This window comes from Nelumbo lutea, chromosome 6 (assembly GCF_056320005.1).
Source record: "Nelumbo lutea isolate HS-2025 chromosome 6, American lotus-T2T, whole genome shotgun sequence".
In the NCBI taxonomy this organism is placed as follows: Eukaryota; Viridiplantae; Streptophyta; class Magnoliopsida; order Proteales; family Nelumbonaceae; genus Nelumbo; species Nelumbo lutea.
The window spans coordinates 30,903,374-30,926,891 of NC_142689.1; the positions used below are offsets into that span (position 1 = coordinate 30,903,374).

General features: G+C 37.8%; 2 protein-coding genes across 3 annotated transcripts; one reads left to right on the forward strand and one right to left on the reverse strand.

Annotated features, from left to right (window-relative positions):
* The first annotated feature begins 12,329 nt into the window (after nucleotides 1–12,329).
* On the forward strand, nucleotides 12,330–14,889 carry LOC148848327 (uncharacterized). 2 transcript variants are annotated; one of them, XM_088948478.1, is made up of 3 exons: nucleotides 12,346–12,592; nucleotides 12,674–14,180; nucleotides 14,319–14,889. In XM_088948478.1, the coding sequence occupies exons 1-3, from the start codon at nucleotides 12,517–12,519 to the stop codon at nucleotides 14,335–14,337; spliced, it is 1,602 nt and encodes a 533-aa protein (XP_088804604.1). In that variant the 5' UTR covers nucleotides 12,346–12,516; the 3' UTR covers nucleotides 14,338–14,889. The 2 variants fall into 2 exon arrangements, with proteins under 2 accessions (XP_088804602.1, XP_088804604.1); XM_088948476.1 differs by having other exon boundaries at nucleotides 12,330–14,180.
* A 1,723-nt stretch (nucleotides 14,890–16,612) lies between these two features.
* Nucleotides 16,613–22,788, reverse strand: LOC148848328 (acid phosphatase 1-like). Its single transcript, XM_088950771.1, has 3 exons — nucleotides 21,990–22,788; nucleotides 21,624–21,833; nucleotides 16,613–16,944 (listed from the first exon to the last, which is right to left on the reverse strand). Exons 1-3 carry the CDS (start codon nucleotides 22,448–22,450, stop codon nucleotides 16,767–16,769), a joined length of 849 nt encoding a protein of 282 aa, XP_088806897.1. The 5' UTR covers nucleotides 22,451–22,788; the 3' UTR covers nucleotides 16,613–16,766.
* Nucleotides 22,789–23,518: the final 730 nt, after the last annotated feature.

Genomic DNA, 23,518 nt, shown 5'->3' on the forward strand with positions numbered 1-23,518 from the left:
GCACCTTAGCCCTTGGGCTCTAGGAGCGACTCGTAGTCTACTCTCCTTGATCTTTGATTTTGCCCATGCCGAAGAGGCAACTGGGTCTTATGTGGTGTCGATGTCTTTTATTAGCTCGACACCTTAGAGCTATGGCTGCACTGCATCAGCCTCATTAGTGACGTCGGTTACCCACTCCTACAAGAAGCTATTAGGAGCTCGACCTATGGGGGCAGTACTACTGGCTTTAGGTCACCAGCTCGCACGGGAGCCTTGGAAGGCTCAACCGGCAAGGACGTCCATGCAGTCTGTTCGTCGCCTACTCCCACGGAAGCCACGAAGAGCTCATCTTTGTAGAGGGTACCTCACGAAGAGGACTGATGAGGCTTTATTCGAGTTGAAATAAAGTTGGTAGAGCTGCTTAGTCTATTGGCCATCAACTTCTTGCATAGTCTTTGAGTTCATAAAAAATGGAAACTAGAAAGTGAGAGCTTTTAGTTTCTAAAATGTGAGAACTTAGTTTTCTGGAAGAAGAGGACTTAGCCTTTCAGAGGATGAGAACTTAGCTTTTTGTAGTGTTTCCCACAGACGGTGCCAATTGATGAATCAATTTTTTGGCTAGGTCAGCGTCCGTGCCAAGCCGCCAGGTCGCACCTGTGCCAAGCTGCCAGGTCGCGCCAGGGCCAGGTTGCTAGGTCGCGCTTGGACCAGGCTGCCAAATCACGCCTGGGCCAGGCCGCCCGATGGGGACACCATCAACTTGGCTAAGGCAAGTTGTTGCCTAAATGGTTCCGGGTGTCACCTAGTTGTTCCGAGGTGCCATGTGTCACAATATCATTAGAGAATATTTATTTTTATGTTAGGCCATGCTAATGCCCGATACTTTGAATCTTGCTGCTAGGAATTGTTTGTATATTCATTTGAGAATATTTATTTTTATTTTATTTTTAAAAATGTTTCAACAGCTTTTTAGTATTTGTTTGGTTTCATGTGCATTTATTGAGGGAGTGTTTATTGAAAAATGATGTTTTAAACGCTTTTATTTTTTCTATTTGGTTGGCGTTACGGGCATTTTAAGTAACAGCCCATGAAATTAGTTTCCAACTCAGCTTAAAATATGTTACATTAGCATTTTATTTCAAGAAATACCCAAGTGTTACCTGAAAACTAGAATTTGTAGAATTTGATGTTTCCCAAATGCTTCATTACACATAAATCAAAGAGTTTCAATTTTTTTAGCGTTTATTTAATAATCTGTGAAAGGAAACGTTGAACCAATGATCACCCACAGAATCAATAATAGAAAAATATTTTTGTTGTCTATTTTATTTTATCTTCTCAAACCATAGAAACTATCGGATTAGGCCTCACTAAATGACCCTTAAAAATGATAAATCAGAGCTTCCTTGTTAATTGTTATGGACTCTGGGCAACCCGAATACCCGATTTTCATTTAGAATGACGCTTATATGTGTGGGCAAAATAGAACATCAAATATATAGTATTCATCGCTTCCTTCATTTATTATTTTTGTTTGAGAAATTGGGATATGAAGAGCAAGAAAACAGAGATGGGGATTGGAAAACTCAGAACTCAGAACTCAGAACTGTATAGCAATCTTATCACTACGCTAGCTAGTTCCTCGTCTGAAACCTACTGTTGCACCACCCCGGCTTGCCGGCGACGCCTGACTCTTCTTTCTCATTCCCCTCCACGATTGACGTTACATTAACAGACACTGTCGTAGAAACAACTGGTGCCTCTCCCTGCTTCGCTTCATCAACATACACGCTTTCTGAGCTTTCCCTCCCGTGCCTAATGCTGCAACCACAAAAACACATACAGAAACTTACACTCCATCGTCCCATGAAGAGAACGAGAAAATGAATAAATGGCTTTACAGTAGTATAAGTACGTACCTAGAGAAATTAAAGTCCATGGCTTCGTTCCTTGTCAGAGGCAGCATCCCACCTGCCAGTCTCTCCGCTCCTGCGGGGGTGGAAATGGCAGCAGCTGGCGGCCTTACCCACATTTCAAACCCAGGAATCCCCGGCAAACCGGAGGCAACATGCTCGGGCTTTTGTTGCCTCGTACCGTCTCCCGTAGTCGGCATGCCGAACAGCCCAGAAACGTCGAACAAGCCAGTATTACCAATCCCGCCGCTGCCTAGTCCGCTCGTACCCTCTCCAAACGGCCAGACCTGTGTCCGCCCCATGAGTTGCGCAGCGCTAGCACTAGTCATCTCTGCTTGTGCACCAGCCATCGCTCCGCCATTCCCTGTATCAACACGTCCTCTCTCCTCCAAGATGTCGTTGAAGATTATATTGCCGACTCGGTTCAGGGTGTTAGAAACCCCATGAAAGGCATCCCTCTTGACCAAGGAGAAGTAATTGAGAGACAGAGGTGTGTTGGCAAGTTGGGAAGTGAGTGGGAGGCGAACGTACGCAGTAGGCGCCATTCCGTCTGGTTCGATGAACGTAAATGCAGCCTCAGCTTCGGCTGCAACCAGGGCCAAGAATTCATTGCTTTGAATGGAGATTTGTCTCACCATGTCATAGAATCCGATCTCTTCCAGCCATAGCCAAAGGCAGATTATGTTTCTGGCTACCTGCGGATTTAGATCCATATCGATCAGTCGGCGGAAGATTTCCCTCTCGACCTTGTGGAAAGCAAGCAAAGATGCCAGTGTATCCATGAAAATTTGAAAATTGACCGGTAGGGGACTTGGCTGTAGTTGCAGAGATCTGAGCAGAAGTGTTGTGGGTCCGTGCAGAAACCTGGTCCATCGATATATAGAGGAAGATTGAAAAGCGTTCGCGACTGTTCGGACATGGTTCCAAATTTGAAGCGTTGTTGGCTGGTGCCGGAGGGGATGTGTCGTTTCACCGCCGGGAACAGACGGTTGGAAATTTCAGGCGTTCCCGATTAACGTCCAGTGCATTGGGTATGCAATGCATGCATCTAATGGTGCACTTTTTTGTACTTTAAATATTTGTTTAATGGCAAATTAGGCATTGAATTTCTTTTACAAGTCAAGGATCCAATTGTCACAATCAATAGAACGCGGCCCAAACCCAAATGGTCCAATTCTTTTCCTCGTCACCCTCTGCGGACCATTAAGGCCTAGGTTAGGCCCAAGCCCAAAAGGCTGTGAATTATACCTCCCTAGAATAGATTTCTGATTTTGGTTCTGGATTTAGAATCCTGATTGTGGGGGCTTACCGGCTTAGGCCGTCCCTTTATGTCTAGTGGGTCCAGTCTCCAGTGAATTCACCAGCATAGCCAGATGTCACCTAAAGTTCGAGACAACCTTGGGCCTCCAATTGGTAAGATGATTGGGGGCCCAAAAGCGTCGCCAAGTTTCCTTGGGTATTCTCTGTAACCATGAGACAGGCTTCTGCCCACAAGGGACAAGCCCATGGTAGCTGTCCAAACCGAACAGCCCACAGCGAAAATGAACCAATGTCAAATTGCTAATTTGTTTTCTAATAATACTTATGATTAAATGCCCTTTAATTAATAATAAGTTGAATGTAATCGAAGAATTATTCCTTAAATTATGGTTGAACTGGTTTATATATTTTCACAAATAAGCAATTAATGTAACTATTTGATTTTATTTTTCTCTTAAATTTCCCATATAGTGCTAACCTAAAAGTAAAACAACCTATGATCAATGGAGAAGCAATATAGGTTGTGTTTGGTATTATTGCTACTTCAACCTCAAATGTTTAGAGATGAATGCCATTTCATGTCAAAACACCCAAACAAGCATTAGACATGAAATTTGTTTGCTTGGTACTTATGCTGATTAGGTGTTGAACAAGTGTTTTGAGCAATACTGTCTTTGGTATTGGGTAGGCTCAGGTTGGGCTTTTTTCAAATTTTGAGTGGGCCTGGCCTGAGGGATGAGCCCAAGTTGCACCCTTAGTGCTGGCACGGTTACCTATTCAATGTGACACCACCCTATAATACTAATCTCTCATACAATGGTTAGATTAAAAAAAAAAAGTTTTTGATGATTGGCTTATTATTACACACAGATTAACATCTAAATGTAGATCTAATGGTTCTAAAAGCATAGAACCAAAAAGAGAACCTAGGATAGATTTATGGGTAGTCATGGTGTACATTCATCTTGCTAGTATGCAATGCACCAGAATATATTTTTACATTCGATTTTAACTCAAAACAGTCTCAAGTCTTAATCCCTTAGGTTATGTTTGGTTTGAAGGAAAAGATAGGGAAATGAAGGGAAAGACAAAGACAGGAAAACCAATACAAGATTCGTAAAGGTGCTGTTTGCTATTTAGTGAATTTAATAATAATAAAAATTATTATAATTAATAATAAAAATTCAGGAAGATTTGAACTCTACCTATGATCTCAGGTGGTGGTGGAAGAGTTTCTTCTTACTATATTGCTATTGCTATTGTAGAGTTACATTCTAAAAAATATAAGGTGCTGTTTAGGAAGATCTTTCCATAGATCTATTAGTTAAAAGATATTACGAGCTTTTGTAGATAGATCTTGAAAGACCAAAGATTATTTCATTGAAACATTTTTTTTATAGATCTTTTAAAAAGCCAAAAAAAATTGAAAGACTATTTGGTAATGTGATGAAAATATGTGTAATATACAACAAGTGTTAATCCTGTAAAATGTTATGTATAGGGACAATTAATGCATTTTAGCACATATTTACCTATTTGGGCCCCCACACATGTCTATCTATGCATAGGATATTTGTGGGTCATACATACATTTACCACATGTGGGACCCACATACATGCCCGTCATATGTCCATCAGCATGGACACATTGGCCCCCTTCAAATAGTAGTCATGAACTTAAATAACAAAATAATTGAACATCATATCATAATTAAAAAAGTTTAAATGTCCTGATTTATTTTTAAAATACAAGTACATGATTTCTTTTACCAGTTAACACATCAAAATGTCTTAATTTGTACTTAAAACACACAAGCATCAAACATTGCCATTTATTTGAAAAAGTTAATTGTTCAAGCATGCATACAAATTCTCAACTAATTGGATTTCCTTATTCTCCTACTTCTTGGACGGGGTGCGATTGACGTGTAGGTTATAATGTTCAGTCATTTTAAACATACTTTCATCTCGGACTTGTTCCATCAATCTAGAAACTTAGGGTCCCACTTTATAGTAATCAATGTTGCACTATGAAACATTCTTCCCTCTTTTGACCTGGACATTAATTTGTAGGAAATCATTCCAAAATTTATTTTGTGTTCTTCAAAGTTGGATGAAATTGTGCAATGCACAATAAGCAAAAACAATCCTAATTTTCTGTGAAGTAAATAGGGAGAGGCATTAATTTTAATACTGAGAATTTTGCCTTTAGAACACCAAAACAATGTTCTATAACATTCCTCAATGAAGAGCAAACATAATTAAAGTATTCTTTAATACTTCTGGGATGACCACCTCTTCCTTGAAAGTCTCTCAAATGGTATATCCAGACTGATACGGAGATAGAAACATAGACATATTTGTGTAACCTAAGTCAATCACATCATATAGACATGTTTTCCCAGATGACAATACAATTATAGTTAGTATTGTTGCTATTCTTCTTGTGGTAGAGGGAACATATTGTTAGGGTTTTGAATTCTCTCGAAAAAAACCCTAGAATCAGGTACAATACTCTTTCATCATATTTCAACAAATGTGAAAAGCATATCAAACAAACATACACACATCACATTTTGGGTGATTGTTAACTTTCTTCCTCTACATTCAACTTGAAGCATGTGTGTGTACCATCTATTGCGCCTATATAATTTTCCAATGAAAAAAAAAAACTAATCAAATAATGGACTTTTATGATGTTGGCAAACTCTTTTGGGATCTAAAGTTTGGAAACTTGGTGGTCTCTGTTATTCAGTGTTCAAGAAAATGGGGAAAGAGGAGGGAGGAAGGATGGGAGAAGCAACGGCTCAACTTTTGGGTTGGCTGCAGTGACGATGGAGGAAGAATATAATAGAAGAAGAGAGGTGGAATAAAGAGAGAATAAGAAAGGAAGGGAGGAGGAAGAAAGAGGGAAGACATTGTTTCTCTCTATTTTGTGCTTGATGGAGAAGAAGATGAACAGTGCTCGTTCAGTGGAAAGTCTCATTAGCTCTCTGTGTCCCCTAGCTCAGTTTGGAAGGAGTACAAATATAAATATGTAGAGTACAAAACTATGTATTTTATAGTATTTTGTAAGTATTTGTACTCCTTCCAAACTGAGCTTTACACTTGTTTGTTAGTTCAGACATCAAACATACAAAGATGTATGTAATGAACAAATTTTAGATTAAAGTTGGGAAACTTGCATGGGGTGGTTGGCTGTTTGCTCATTTTGTTCTCTACAGCTGATGATGAATGTGAAACAAACCAACATATGGTGAAAGAATCTTAGACACTAAAGAGATTGAACTGGAACGGCTTAAAAAACCAGCAAAACCCACATCTATATCTGATGGAACCCATTGAACCCACCGCTGGAGCTCTTTTCTACGAGATCGACTTCAGTGCTCACTAGGTTGTGCTCACATTATTCACACAGCCTTTTACAGCCACGCATTGAAAATGTCTGTATATATATATTTTTTCATGCGAAGATATTCCCAATATAAGGATGCAAAGAACTGCACGAAACAATATGAGCAAGCTCTTGTAATGATCTAATCTGATTTCCCCTTTTTGTTACTGACACTGGTGCCCCAATGTCACCTAGTGGAGAATCAAATTCAGTAGTATTGGTTGATGGGAGTGTTGGATATTATTTTGATTAACCACTCCATAATCATGAGGATTTTAATTCTTATGCGTTGGGCTTGTGATTTGTGAACAGTCGTGTATAATCCATGATCTTCACTTCTTGGATCCCCACTAATATATATATATACATCTATATATTAATATTTTTAAAAATATAGTTGAATCTTTTTAAATAGCATTGTAATAAATTTTAATTATTTTAATTATATTTATTTAAATAAAATAAAATAAAAACAAAAATAAAATGATTAACATTATAAAAAATCATGAGGAATAAATATCCCTGTGGAGACGAAGATGAGAACAAACTTGTCCCGACTAACTGGGACGAGAACTAAGATGAAATGGAGAGAGACTCCCTATCCCCACCCTGTCCCGTTGCCATTCGTATAAATTCATACCAGTAAGTAGAAGCTCCCGAAACAGCATAAATAGAATCGAGAGAGAGAGAAACTTTGTTTGATATTGATCCCGACGTATGTGTGAACAGGAGATGGATGATTCAGTGGGAATGAATCAATTCCAGTATTCGTTATTCTTGAAAAAGAAATGTAGTTTGAGTAAATTAGGTGGGTCGCATAGTCTGCACGAAAACAAAAGAAAGAGATACGTTGTCAACTCGCTCCTTTTGATTTCTTCAAAAAGAAAGAATAATCCTTTAATTTAAACTCTTCTGATGACACAGTTCACTTGGTTTTCCATTCATTCCAGTTGTCTGTTTGAATTATGCGTGATTTTTTTTTTTTTGTTGAAAACTATATTAAATATAGGAGGTATGGGAAAGGAATGCAATGGATTAACTTGGGAAAGTTGGAATAGTTTCGAAAACGGAATGAAGCAATAGATGAAGAGATAAGCCTATACTTTATTTTAAGGATAAGTGATAAGTTCACTTTTGGTTTGGTATGCCCTTTTGAATGGAACCCTGCAACTCAATAAGTAGTAACGTGCCATAATATGAGTGGACAAACACGCAACTGCTGACAAAGATAATCTCCATTCATGTGCATATGACCCAATTAACCAAAACATACTCTTTAGCATCCAAAAAGATATTAGCAATGTTTTTAAAATCGGATTGGATAGGGAATCATTCTAAGTCCAGTTTTTTGGTCAAACGGTTTGACTGTTCGATCTGAATGAATGGTCCATTTTAACAAAAAAATTTAAAAAAATGACTTAAAACTGTTTTTAGGGTTTGACGATTCAATCACCCAGATCATCAGTTTGTTGATTAAATCAATAGTTTTTGGCCAATTAATGGTTTTGGGATAAAATGGAATCAATCGTCCCGATTTTTCAAATCTGACCATCCGGTTCGGTCCGATTTTGAAAACATTGGATATTAATATTTGCAATGGTATCAACCATCTACATTCTTAGACGGGATCGACTACTCACATAACACGCCCCACGGGCACCTCTAGGATGCTAGGGTGTACCAGCCTCGAACCAAATATTAGGGCTGTTCATAAGAAGGCCCAACCCGACCAAACCGACCCAACCTGAGTTGGTCGGATTTTCATCAGCACAGGTCGGTTTCGAGTTATGCAAATTCCTAAACCGATGGTTCGGGTCGGTTTCAATTTTCACACAAGAAAACTGAAACCGACCCGAACCGAATTGACTTAGTTCCCAGTTCAAACATGAAGTTCCAAAGTCCATTAGGCCACCTAGTTTTTGAATGGTTGCAAGAAACTTTGGATTAGTGAATAGTGATTAATGAACAATTTTTGTGATTAACTTTTCATTTAAATTTTATCATAGAAGATGGCTGAAATGATGTTCAATTTATAACTGTTTTTAAAATTAGCTCGATTTTATCATAGGGATGAACTTAGAACCGAAACCGACCCAACCCGACTCAAACCGACCAGGTCGGTTTTGCTTAACACTGGGTCGGTTTCAGTTTATATGTCAGGTAACCCGACTAGGTCGGGTCAATTGGAAAAACCACAGTAAACCGACCCAACCCGACCTGTGAACAACCCTACCAAATATTAATCGGTTCTATAAGATAAAAATGCAGAATTAGAACCAATTTTTAGTTATATATAATAATTGGGTCTGATTAAACCGATTGCATTTAACATCTATAACTACTTATATTTAAAAAATTATTTTTGATAATATAATCTTAATAAAAGTTATAGTGGAATAGTAAACTGCTTATATATTTACAAATCAAGCGTTATATATGCAGGAGTTATTTCTCTCACTTTCATGGTAGGGATGCAAATGGATCGGATCGGATTTGAATTAGGATATATTTAAATCCAATCCGAACCAAAGATTCGACCAGATCTCATAAATGTTGATTTTGAATCCAAATCTGTTAAGAATGTCAAATATCTAAATCAGATCCAGTCCAATTCAAAGAAAAAACATAACAATTTATATATATACATGCCTTTTCATAAAAAATTTAACAAGAATGCAATATAAATATAAATATATATATAGAGAGAGAGAAAGAGAGAGAGAGAGATTGATCCGAATGTGATCCAATTTATTACGCTCTCTGTCTCAGTTCTCTTCCTTCCCATTTGTTTTATCATCGTTGCCTTGCTTTTTCTTACCCTCTGTCTTGATGGCTTTATCTTCTTACCTTTGTATTGCTTTTGAACTTCAACAGAGAATTTTCCCTCCAAAATGACCAAATTAAAAAGTAGAACCTTTAGTTATGTCTAATTTATTTTTGGATCTCTCCCAGAAAACCCGTTAGATGATGGTCTTGGTCTTCTTAAACGAGACACAAGGACAATTGTTGGAATATTGGTCCCAGACTTTCAACGCTAAACAGCCTAGACCAGACTTTTTACTTTTTAATGTTTATTTACTGTTTAGGTTCCACTTGTTTAAAATGCAACTTCATTTGCATGTTTGCTTCAGTTTTATTTTACTTCATTTATACTACAACAAACAAATAAAACAATGTTAAATTTAAAACAAAAACCAGAATTTGCATTCAATTTATTTGCATTTCCAAACTTTTGCACCGGTCCTAATGAAATGGCATTGCAAATAAACTAGGTCTTATGAGAAAAAAATTGTCTTTTTGTCTGAATATTACTATCATCATTTTATCATTTTGTTTAAACAAATCAATACACTTTCTTTTTTTTTTTATTTTTTTTTTCAGAAGTTAGTTGATTGAATTTCAACTACGCTCGGGCCATTAAAAAAATATGGAGAAGTATGGATATGTCCAATACAGATTTTTTATTTCCACTGCAGAGCTATAAATATTCAAAATGTCAAAAATCCCAACCCTACACACCAATACCCACCCGTGAATTGACATCAATTCCGAACTAGCACCCACTCCAACTGCATTTTGGGCCTAAAAATTCTAACCCTGGGCTGAACCATTATTCTTCCTTAAAAATATAACAAACTCCTAACTCAACCCAATCCAAGTTGCAGCCTAGATTATTTTAGACAATAGCAAATTAATTAGCATTTAGTTAACCATTTGTTAGGATTTGTTTTTCTAGAAACTGGATGCAGTAATTTTTAGGCTTTCCTCACTTTTGACAAACTTTAACAGAGCATCACTTCCTTTTCTAAGGGTGATGAATGACAAGAATACCCCCTGCAAAGTAAATGCTCCACTATTTGACCAGGGGTACTACTGTACTCAAATCACTTATATAATATTTCTTCCCTTACCCATGAAAAATGGGGGAAATCCAGTGAAAATGCATAAGCAAGTCTATGTTATTATCATTTTCATATTTGATTTAAGAGAAATCCTTAGATGAGAACTTGGTTACTAATTGATTATAACAATGCTGCAAGACTTGAACTATAAATCAAAATGGGTGATCATGAACCGAACCGTGGGCACATATTTGAAACCAAACTGGTCCTTTCATTTTTTGTAAAGTTCCAAACCGAATCAATTGGTTAACCGATTAAGCAATTTAGTTTTCTAGCTTTTTATAGTTAGAAATATATATAGTATAAAATCAGTATTTTAAAAGTTGAGTGTAATAATGCATAATTACATTCTATATGTAGTATATGTATGTATTATTTTATATCTAATTTATATGTTTTATTTTTTATTAAAATGCTAAAATTTGGGATTTGAGACCAAAAATGTTTTTTTTTTTTTCATAGCAGAAATAGTAGGAGATGATGCATAAATCTCAAAAAATTGCCTAAAATCAATATAAAGATCACCTTAATCAAATAAATGAGCACAAATTAATGGACTCCATAAATTTACTAATACATAATGCATGTAGTATGCTAGTCAACTCGGTTATTCACATTTTTTCGGTTTGATTTCTCAGTTTCTCGGTTTTTCATGGACACCCCTATTCATTGGATCGCAGCTTTACCGGTTAGTTGGATGATTAGCCCATTTAAACCATGAAAAATTGTCCTTTAACCGGGATCCAATTACCCAAAAAAAAGAAAAGAAAATCACTGAATTGAGTCAATTGGTTCACCAAATCAACCATCCGGTTTACTCCAAATCTTAGTAAGCATATGGGCAGGTGTTTATGAGGGCATTCAACAATTCACCCATTCAACCTCCTTATTTCCTTATTTTGTGACAAAGACAACCTCGAAATGGGCCCCAATCGGATTTCGGATTAGTGACCATAATCTTGAAGCCTAGTCATGTCCACCGATAAATCGATGACTTCCTGTTTGGAAAGGCATCAACCGTATCACTTATCATCCCAAACTCAAAAAAGTCACAACTCACAACTTTATTTTCTATTTTTAATATTTTTTTGGTATTGATTCGTCTTTTACCCCATAGGGGCTGTAATTCAAAGGTGGATTTGAAGCCATGTTAGTAATGCAGACAAAAACATGATAATTCAGCCGGGTGTATATAATTTTGTCTCCAATTCATTCAGACTGCTAGCAACGAGGCTCAAAACCACATCTCGTCTGAGACTTACCTAGTTCGATTCATTATTTTCTATTTTAATTAATAAGACTCAGCGTGATCCTCAAGAGCATCTACACCCAAAAATTCCTTTTCAATGAGTATAACCCATTTGAACAAAAGCGTTCTCTGCAAGCACAGACCTATTTATATTTTCCAAAAGAAGAATCCACGCAACTTGATTACTTGGTTGCCCCCTTCTTTACCCAAATCCCAAGTGTACCCTAAAAATGGCAGACTCATGAACAACACATATTTTGAATTTTATAATATTATAATGTCAGTAATACCATTCTCTATAATTGTGATTAGCAAACAGGGTCATGGGAATTTGCCACGTGGAAAGGGTAATATAAGACAAAGTATGTTGATGGCCATCGGCTAAACTTGCCACGTGGAAAAGGGTAATATACAGAAACAGATGAACCCATTTTTGGCTGCACCCAGAAGTGAGAAGGGCAAGGAATTTTGTATAAACAGAATCTCTAACCAGTTTGTTCTACATACATCACTTGCCTGGCCTACATTCTAATTCTGCTTCTAGATTATTATTAATTTAGATTCGATTATTTTTGCAGTTTTTTATATGCATTATAGGAGAGGATATTTATGTCATTTAAATACTAAACGGTAAACATGAACCAAAGCAAGCTTGGAATCTGCTCTCTTCTCCAGTTCTCCTCCCAAACTTTCCCCTTTGCTTTCTTTCCTTAAACTCAAAGTCTCCTCCTCTTCCTCTTCTTCTGCTTCATTGGCTTCTAGATTCCTTTCTGCAAGAAACCGATTTCAAGGCAAAGAAAAGGTTATCTCTGTTCTTCAATGGAGGATGTAGACTCTCACTACAGATCCCAACGACTGGGTTCTGAGGTAGGACCTCCAACTCCAATTGCAGCAAGTAAGTTCTACGCTCATTTCCTGTATAAAGCTGTTCTTGTCGCAATCTTGCTTATAGTTGTTCCACTTTTCCCGTCTCAAGCTCCCGAATTTATCAATCAAACTATACGGACCGGAAGCTGGGAGCTTCTCCATCTTCTCTTCGTTGGTATTGCCGTCTCTTATGGCCTATTTAGTCGACGAAATGTCGAAACAGAGAAGGAAAGCCAGACAAAAATAGATAGTGCTCAGAGTTACGTCTCTAGAATTCTTCAGGTTTCTTCGGTTTTTGATGATGAGGTCGAAAGCCCATGTGGATCTGATGAGAACAAGATCCAAACCTGGAACTCTCGGTACTTTCGTGGGGAACCCGTCGTTGTTGTTGAGCAAGAAACCCCTGCTCTTGATGAGCTGAAAAGCACCATCAGTAATATTAGTAATAAACCACTTCTGCTGCCTGTTCGAAGCTTGAAACACCGGGTTTCACACCGGGGTGCTCTTGAATCCACCGTTGAACCTCTTGGTTTATCGTCGGCTTCGCTCAGCAGGTCCAATTCAGGTTTAAAGAGTTCTACTAAAACCAGAAATGGGGAGTTGGGTGGTTTGGATCCTCTACATTTGGAGGAGAAATTGAAGGAAAGTGTTGTCCTTCCATCCCCAATTCCTTGGCGTTCTAGGTCGGGAAGAATGGAAATGAAGGAAGAAACAGTAGATATGACCCCTCCTCTGTATTCTCTCCCTCCTTCAGTTCACGAATCTGATTTGGATCCGCTCGAGTCATGGTCCTTCCAATCCCAAACGTCGTGGTCATCTCGACCCAGTTCGACGACTTCCTCGCCGAAGAAGCTCTCTCCTGCTCCTTCACTTTCGCCAGAACTGCGAGGCAAGAGTGTGGAAGAAATGGTGAAGAAGAAGAGCTTTTACAAATCTTCTCCCCCTCCCGCCCCACCACCGCCACCTCCGTTCTACCGAAAATCTGCACTCTTGTCATCGAATTCTAGCTCAGCAAGCGATGGGTCTTCTTATGGGAAGAGGGACGTGAGGAGAAGCATGGAAGACGAATTGAAGGATTTTAATAGGAAGAGGATGAAGGATATGCGGAGCAGAAGCGACTTGGGGTCTGGCAGTTTCAAGTCTGATAGTAAACCAGGAACTAATATTGAAAGATCATCATCAATGGGAAGATCGCTTAGAACAATTAAAGCAGGCGAGCCAGTTTTGGAGGCGAGGAAAGCTCGAGAAAGCAATGAAGAACGAATGGATGACAAGGTTGTAAAAAGAAAGGTGGGAGGGCCGGAGCAACTTCCAGTTATCACTGAAAAACCAAAGCCACCAATGTCCAAATATCAAATAGAGGAGAATAAAGAATTTCTGGACAAGGTTACCGTGGAATCTGATGAAGACTCTGATAGTGAGTTTGACGACTACGAAGAAAGCTTTGCCGATGAAGAAGTTGCCTCCAACACTGTCACTAAGGCTGGGGGCGATCCAAATGAAGTGGATAAGAAGGCTTCAGAGTTCATAGCCAAATTCAGAGAGCAGATTAGGCTTCAGAGGATTGCATCCATCAAGAGATCAACAGGGCAAGTCAGTAGTAGAAGCTCGTCAAGGTAAACTTGAAGCTTCTTCTGCCCTATAAAATTCAAAACAATATATGAATTTGAAGTTTTTGTTTTTCTCCCACTTTCCCTTCTCTTTTATGTTCATATTTGCCCACTTGGCTAACAAGGTAATTTTGAAATTTATAGCCATGGGGACGATATGTGAAGATGATCTACATGGGTTTACATTCTCTGTAACCAGCATCTAGATTGGAGAAGTAATACTACTGTTATGTATTTTCATTCTGGTCGGTCATGGCGGGTTGATGCCTTTTGATATTTTGAACTGCTGTACTTGAACCACACATCGTTTTAAAGAATGTGAGTTCTTATTCAGCTGCCTGCAACCTCATTAAAAGTCGAACTCCTTGACCTGTGTCTACATGGAATGGAATCCAGTTGCAGTCTATATACATTGCGGAGTCCCTGGATGGAACTGGTATCCTCGTCCAGATAATTTCGCCACCAACAAAAAATGAAACAAAGAACTTGGGTTACTGATCAAGAAATATTTTTCTTCCCTTTCACTTTCTTTTACTTTGTGGGCTTCTTGAAATGAGTTGAATGTTTGTATAAGTCTGGAATATTGTGTCATTCGAGTTTTTTTTTTTTTTTTTTTTACTTTTTGGTAGATGAATCTATTATTCTTACTGTGAGTCGTGGTGTATTTTATCAAAGAATCCCAAAAATTCCAATCTACCGCAGCCCATTACATCTATTTGTATTTTTAAGAATTTGAAATCATGCTGTAAGTTGTAGGTAGGTTTTCTTGAGGTGTAAGGTTATTTTATCATTCGATTTTTTTTTTTAAATAGCTTAGGTTGGGTTAGGGTTGACTTTAACATGATCTAATTATAGTTTTCAGGCACCATGGCGGGGCTAGGCGACAAGGGGCACATAGGCAATGGACTTTTTTAAGTAAAAAACATATATTCTAGGGGAGTTCTGTAGGTTCCATAAACATATTTCTTTAATAATTATCCATAATTTTCATAAGAAAAATATGAACTTAATGTTAAAGTATAGAAAATCAACATATTCTGACATATTCATGAGAAGAATATGAAGAAAGAAAAGAAATTTCAAAAAAAATATGGGCTGAACCATGATTTTCTTTATAGTAAAAGAAGAAAAGAAAATGTGGAAGAAGAAGAAAATGTGTTGATTAGACAACATTTTAAGTTGTTCATTATTTATTGGTTCAGGCTTTGAAGTCTTTGAGGGTTCAATACAACATTTAGCAATGTTTGTGCTGATTAAATCCTAACAAATAAGAAAATTATAAAAAGAAGTTAGTATATAAACACACAAAACGAACATTTCAGTTTAATAATGTCTATTCTATAGTTATAACAACAAAAAATTAAGAATATAAAAGTATTTTATAACTCATTGTTCAAAACTACTTGGTGATTAGATGAGACAAGCCTCCAAGTGCACCTTGTCACCTAGGAGTCTCCTTGACAACTATGGACTAGACCGACTTGCACCCATGGTTTCAATTCATCTCCTACAACAACTAGCATCTTCTTAAGCTTAAAAAAGAAGTGAATATGCAACCTTTGATTTATTGGACTCTTAGGAAACGATACAAATCTGAGTGTCCAATATGATTAGTTAATAACATGCTTCTAACTTTAGTTTGTGAAGCTATCTTTAAAAATAATTTGCATCCTACTAAAGTCAATGAGAGAAACATATACAGTCTCTTATAGTCTATAATACCAACTGAGGACTGGCTTGTTGGTGTGTTGACTGATTTGTTCTAGGCTTCCAGCATTGATGCGGAATTGAATCCCGCAACCCAAGGTTCAAAATATTGATACACCCAATATGTCGGTAGAGGAATATCGGGTAGTATCGGTAGGTTTTTCTTTTTCTTTTTTTTTGAAATTTGGTTCAGAGGGGCCGGTTTAAGGTCTGTTCACCCCCGAATCGGTTAAAACCCCGATACACCCTCTATAAAGGCATATCAGGTATGATACATATCGACCGATACAGCAATACATATCGATATTTTGAACCTTACCGCAACCAGCACTTTAGGGGAGAAAGGGAGTCAAGGGAAGTTATCAATGGTGCACGGCACCAAATACCAAAAAGAAAAAAATCTGTAGTTGTGTCAATAACACTGTCCTATTCAGGTATCTGCATGTTTGTGTATGAGTATGTACATTCTTGATGTAAGCCTTAAGCAATGACGACAATATAGAGTGTTTGGTAGTTGGTACCATTGCTGTATCTACCTGAAACTTTTGGGTTGATCAAAATACAAATTGGTGAGAGATACGTGTTTTACATCATATATGATAGCCTCACATGCATTTTTTAATTCAACTATAAACAGCCTCAAATAACAGTTGTATGTCAATTTGTATGGTCAACCCAAAAGTTTTAGGTAAAAACAGCAATGGTACAGAACACCATAATGTTCCCAATGCTTGATAACATTTTTTCTTGTCATATTATTAATACAATTGACTTTGGATGTTTGGAAACACTTAAGCAACTTGTCCATAATCACAAGTACATATTGTTTGCCACAATATAAAAGTTTCGGCTCTATTGCTGTTATTTGCTAAAAATAAATGCATATCAGGGAATGTAGTACATGGGATTTGGAAGTTTGAAAGAACGGTTAGATGTGGAGGAACCAAGTAAATCACTCCATTGGTCTCCAGAGTTCCCGAGAATCCTATACCCCTCATTCACCATCTCACTTCTCCTCTCTGACTTGTATAAAGTAGCCGATTTTCCATTATCCCCCAAGTTTCTGCACATGTTGCAAATCAAAATCCTTAGAAACTAGAGAAAATCAGAAAAGTACAGTAATTTGAAGATTAAAGCCTCTAGAAACAAATAAATACTATATATTCTTGAATTAGAGATCAATATTCAAGATTCAAAGGAAAACATAAAAAAAAAAAAGAAAAGAAAACCTTAGAATCATTTAAGAGGACTTCAGCTCAAGCTCTAAAAAGCATCACATGTCCAAAAACTAAGGCATATTTATGGAGTTTTAATGACCAACAGACCAAATTAGATTACCTCTATAATTTAATAGGGCCCTCTTGAATCCTTACCTAATTTTTGGACTTTTATTATGATTAGGGGAATGTGATCATGGGCCAGGTGGGACTTTAACACCTATTATAACGGACAAAGCCCAGGACCAGGCCCAGCACTACACAAGCCCAGGCCTACAACTTTAAATTCATTATGTTTAACATTTATAATATATTTGTATAATATGACACATAAACATAATGTGTATAAAATATATTTAATATAAAATAAAATAATATGCAATAAAAACATATATAAGTATATACATAATATATATACCAAAAACATTTTCATTAATGTAACTCTTTCTTTTTCTTTTATATCTTTTTTCCTTGTCATCATGCATTGGGAAAGAATGATAGTAGTATGTTCCTGATTCTCAGAACAAATTATAATGGGCATAGCATGTAACCTTGCTCCTTCAAGTTTTAGCGCTGTAATAATGAAGACATGACATAACTTGCAACAAACTTCAAATGGATAGAATTCTAAATGAATGATGAAATCAGACCCAACATAAAACACTAAAAATATATTATAATATTTTTCACCAAAAATAAAATTATAACATAGTAATATACTTCCATATTTCCAGCATCAATCCCACAAGGTAAAAGAGTCCACTTTCTCTTCTGTTCCCTCCATTTTTAAGACCAGTTATAGGGCAGTACGTTTCACTAAGTGCTATCATAAGAAGCAACCCCTGAAACTCTAAACATGAATAAAACTTTAGGATGTAAAATCTTTTCAGAGATATGCCTGTATAAAAAAGGATCTAGACTAAGAATGCCTATGAATACAAATACGTGAGGATATGACTAATAGGAAAGACTATCTGATGAAGGAAGATTTAGCCCGACCTCATAGTTACGCAACACGTGGCAAAGGCGACGGATCGGCACAAGAGCACGCCTAAGGCGCGAGCACTAAGGGGAAGAACCAGCAGCAGACCGAATTCCCCTACCAGCAATTCGAACTCCCTACTAGGAGCCCGAACTCTCCCTTAGGCCCCAAGCCACTCAAGGGACAGTAACCCGAACTGGCCTGCCTTATAGCAGTTCAGGACACACTCGCCGAACTGGCCTACCTTATAGCAGTTCGGGACACACCTCACCAAACTGGCATGCCTTATAGCAATTCGGGACACACCTCGCCGAACTGGCCTGTCTTGTAGCAGTTCAGGACTCACCTCACCGAGCTGGCCTGCGCTATGGCAGTACAGGTCATACCTCCAAACTCAAGACTTCACCTCACTCACCACTCCAAGACTTCGCCTCCAGGATGCCAAACCATACCATGCCTAACACCAAGGAAGTTCGTACCAAGAGGCGGCGCACCCGGCTGACTTGGGATCTGACGCTTGACGGCCACACTTCAAACGGCCACCCGCCACCGCCATCTCCAGTTACAGAGACGGCTCCAACAAGGAGCAGTGGCGGTTCTGTCCCAGCAGAAAGGATGACACCCGAACTGGCAGAAACAGAGATAATCATACCCGACCTGACAGAGACCTCGGAGTGAGTGCGCGAAGTGGTTATAAAAGGCCCCCTACCCCCAACAACAAGGTATGTGAACTATTGCGCCATATGGTCTTTACTTTGCCTCTGAGAGAATACTAACTTGAGCTTCGGAGTTATCTCACCGGATTCCCCCCAGAGTTCCCTCATCTTCTCCGTTTCAGGCACCCCGTTGCTCCAATCAGAGGCAGAATCGTTGACAGCTAAGACCGGCCGGATTGCGCTCCATCACTATCCAAATTAATATGATGATACCATGCTTTTATATTTAACTTTTTGCGCTAAATATCATTTCTCAATCCTTATATCTTGTCAAATTTAATTAAACTTCTAACATATACAAATTTTTTTCATAGCATGAATTTGATAAAGTATATATTCTTATTCAGTACTTTTTCTATAATGCATATTCCAAAAATGTTCATAAAGTATCAGGTGTATTAGGTACTATTATTTCCAACATGTGTAGGCTTTTTACACAACTTCTTGCCGTAATTGCTTATTCATTTCTTTAGTAAAATTCTTCTCTGTGTTGTTGATAAAAAAAAGAACCTAATAAATGTATGCCAACAGCTATGGCAGGTATGTGTTGTTTGATCAAATTGCGCCAAAGAGATAACGGACAGACAAAAGCAAGAAAACTCAAAAGTGGGATCAGAAAATGGATATTCCAACAAAATGATCAAATAGATGAATCTTTGGCTCGGATACACAAGAAAAAGCTAAAGAGAGCACCTAATGGAAACTGATAAACTAAACCACCAACTATTAGTCAGATTTCCAACACATCAAGTGTCTAAGGTCTGGAACAACAGGACTGATGGAGAAGTTCCACGATCCCCATAATTTAGCTCATGTTGTTTCAAAGGTTAGAAGAGCCCCAGATTAAACTTTGATCATCTAAGAGATTAGCATAATCAGTTGGTGTCTAACAATTTGATTTGAGCATTATTTGTTGTTTCTATCCAGTGTTTTAAAAGTGCAAGGCACAAAATTACAAAAAAGAAGCTAAAAAATAAAAATAAAAAAGTCAGAAAATTCAAAAACATGCCAAAAAATTAAAAAATAATAAAAAATATTAAACATAATGTTAATAAAAATATAAACTTAAATTTTAAAATAAACGTTTTAAAAACCTATTATCTAAAATTAGAAAACATAAACATAACATGTAAAGTGTATTCAAATGAAATTTTAAAAATAAAAGCAAACATATAAAGCACTTTCAAGCATGTAAAACCCACAATTTCATTTTTTTCCTCAATTGCATTACTTCAAGTAGCTAATGTGATGTAAAACATATTGCATTCTTGATTCTATCTGCCTTTGTACCATGCCCCTTGAGACAAGCCCAAACAAGTCCATGTTAGGGTCTTAAATTCTTCGCTCACTCGAAGCTCCAAACCCCCCCCCCCCATTTGCTAATATTGTTCATTCATTCATTCCAGTAAAATATATTCTTAAAAGGCAATTAAAGTTATAAAATCATTATTTTTTATGTGAGAAATAAGAATTTAAGACCCTAACATGGCCTTGTTTGGGCTTGCCTCGAGGGGCGTGGTTGGGGCTCTGCCCCCGGCCCAGCTGGTAGGCTCAAAAACAAGCAAAATGTGCAGAATTTTAAAAAGGCGCATGCTTGGGCTGAGGCACAAGGCACACCAGGCGTGTGCCTTTTGAAAGGGGTGTGCCTAGGACCTAGGCAAGGCGCATGCCCTAAAATGTGCCTCGCCTGTGCACCTAGAGGCATGCCTTTTAAACCACATTAGGGAGGGCTTAACTTGAGCAGCTTAGCAGGAATGGCTTAGCAACTGCTCGGTGTTCCTGAAAGATTACACTGGAACATCAGCATTCAGGAAGTTGGGGATAGTTTTCTGCATTTTCACCAAATGTAGCTGTTTGGCTTTCTGTGAATTGAAATCCATGAAAGACCAAAAAGAAAATGCAGGGAAACCCTCTCAAACAAGCACTTGGTCTCCTGTGCGTGCTGATGTTTAAACTAACTAGTCTACCCTCCAGGACCAAACCAATGGCAGGTTCTGATATCCAAACATAGGAGTTATAGGGGCTCCAGACCCATGCATGTGTCATTTATTCCTAGACTCAAGATTCAGCCTCCAACTTAAATGGAAATGGTTAAACCTTAAAATATGATCAAATGAAAATGCCTTCCTTTTTTATATATTTTTCTCTAGTATTGTTTCCTTATCAATAGGAAGCTAGACACTAATCCTCCCTCTTGCTGAAAGCTTTACATTTAAATCCAGAGCAAACTTATAACCCTAAGACCCTGAACTTTAGAACCGGAACTATATATACCAAAACACCCCTTTGTTGACACTTTTCAGTTAAGCATCCAATGACTCTAGATACAAATTTTCACACGGAGGTCCATTTGTTTTATTAGGGCAAACTCTTGGTGTCACACAAGAATCAGCACATCCAGCTCCTGAATGTTCACCCCACAAAGAAATCATCTTTGGGTTGATACGAACATATAATGCATATAACATGTGTAGAATGTAGTTTCCAATTCTCCAAAATGGAATTCTAAGCAGAACTCTTTATCAGTAGAAATAAATGAAAGGCAGACAATGGCCCTCCTTGAAGATCAACTTACCCAAAAAAAAAAAAAAAACTGACAAGATAATCCTACCATCCCCTAAACTGAAACTTCTCATAGGGTGTTATAATAGTTCAGATAGCCTGGATATTTACATATTAACAAAAGTCAATTGGAATTGAAGGAGACGAAAAACTGAACTTAGTTTAATCACCAAGGATTTATCAATTTATCCGACGTCCATAGATAGCATCAAATGAAACAGTCAGTAATGTTCCACCCATGCACAATAGAAGTTTCGGTTCGTACCTCAGTATGAGCTTGTCACAATTTTGGAATCCTGCATTTCTCAAATTCTCAATTGTAACACTTCTATGCCTTTCGCTGCGCCCAGTCAACAAGAAAACCTTGAACCCCAACTCCAACACCTCTTCGTACAACTTTAAACTGGACTCTATGGCAGGAGCCATAGCCTTTTCCACCCATTTATCAAACTCACGCCCATCGAAAACCTCCAGGCTAAAGGAAGCCACCAAAACCCAAATGAGAACCCAATTTGTTGCAAAAACCCATCGCCCCAGTTTAAAGGAGGAAGAAACAATCAGAAATCAAATCCATCAGGAACCCATCACAGTAAGACCAAATTCAATTGCAACCACAGATAAAGAATCTCACCCGTAGCCATGGTCGGCGTAATACGGAAGATTGGAGAGCAGGGTCTCGTCGATATCGAAAATCCAGGCATCCTTCCCGTCCCCTACCAACTGGACACTCCTCGCATAAGCAATCGCCTCCTTCGAGACCCTTTCAAGATCGACAAGGTAACCCCTGCCCGTCACGTAGTCCTTCACATAACCTGCGCACTCTGAGGGGATCGTCTTCCATGGGTTTAAGTTATTAGTTTCAGCAGCAAACCTCCAGCTCGTACATTGTAACAGTAGCTCCTCGTCAGATTCTTTCAACTCGAGCTTCAGACTATCAGGGTATTGGACGATTAAAGGTCTAGGAAACAGGTGAGGATCGAAATTCTCGTGAGCAGAGACAATCGAAGAGATACCCAAGAGGAGAAGAAATCCCAGATGATACATGGTAGGATGAAAATAAAAGAGAAAAACTTTTGTGGGAATCAAAGACATGGTTGGAATTTAAGAAGAGAATCAGGAGCAGGAGGAATATAGAGGGCGGGGTGGGGATGCTTTAAATTTTTTTTCAGATTAAGAATTTAAGATGGCCCAATGACCAGGAAACAATTTTCATTTCCTGGGGCTGGGGGGGAGAGAGAGAGAGAGAGAGATGCCTTGTGAGGAGAGGAATCAGTAATGGACTAATGGAAGAAAGAACAAAGGAGGGGAACGAATTTGAAAGCTGTAGGTGGAGACTTTTTTGGAGCCGGAGGGAAAAGCTAATGAAAATGCGCGGAAATGGAAACGAATATACGTTCACCAACGTGCCGTCATGCTCGTGAATCCAAGCCATTCGATTGGTGGGCCAATGGTCGGTAGATAAAGGGAAGATGGATACACATAATCATTGACTAATGCATCCGTGATTCGGTGAATCTGTGTGTACTTACCAAACTAATTGACTAAGGCATCCTGATTTTAGTAAACGGGCGATTTGGCCACGTCATAATCATTTTTACCAACGACGTTCCTGCCTCCTTGTCCACCTTTTAAAAAAAAGAAAGAGAAAATTACTCAAAAAAGAAAAGTTGGACTATTTTTTTTAGAAGGCTTGCTCAACTTTGCTTTTGAAAATAGTGGTGCCGTTTGATAATAATGGGTTTTTATTTTCTAAGTTGAATTGAATAGTAAAAAATGGTTTATTACTTTCTTTTGCTAAATATAATATAATTATGATAAATATTTTAGGAAAAAGCATTCAACCCTATTTCAGCTCTAGCCATGAAGGAGCTGAACCTTCTTCATAACTTAAAACTTGAAGTTAAAAAATAAATAAACTGAGTATTGCCCCTTTGAACTTGCTCATGATAGATGATACACAAGTTTTGTATATGTATCATGTGTGTCTATACTTTAAATATTGCAAAGGAAATTTTAAATAAATCCCCAAAATATATAAAAAATACTAAGGTTGCAATTGGAGATGATGCAAATAAGTGTGAATTTAAACATGTAGAGTGGGAAACGGTCCATATAAATTGCAAAGTTGGATTATTTTTGCATTGACAAATTTATTTCTTA

What these genes read in the sequence shown, in the direction of transcription:
- LOC148848328 (XM_088950771.1), bottom strand. Translation starts at nt 22,450, where the DNA reads ATGTCTTTGATTCCCACAAAAGTTTTTCTCTTTTATTTTCATCCTACC. An exon ending in TACGCCGACCATGGCTACGG is followed by an intron (nt 21,834 to 21,989) that starts GTGAGATTCTTT and finishes GGCTTCCTTTAG; the next exon opens with CCTGGAGGTTTTCGATGGGC. An exon ending in TGTGACAAGCTCATACTGAG is followed by an intron (nt 16,945 to 21,623) that starts GTACGAACCGAA and finishes CAACATGTGCAG; the next exon opens with AAACTTGGGGGATAATGGAA.
- LOC148848327 (XM_088948476.1), top strand. Translation starts at nt 12,517, where the DNA reads ATGGAGGATGTAGACTCTCACTACAGATCCCAACGACTGGGTTCTGAG.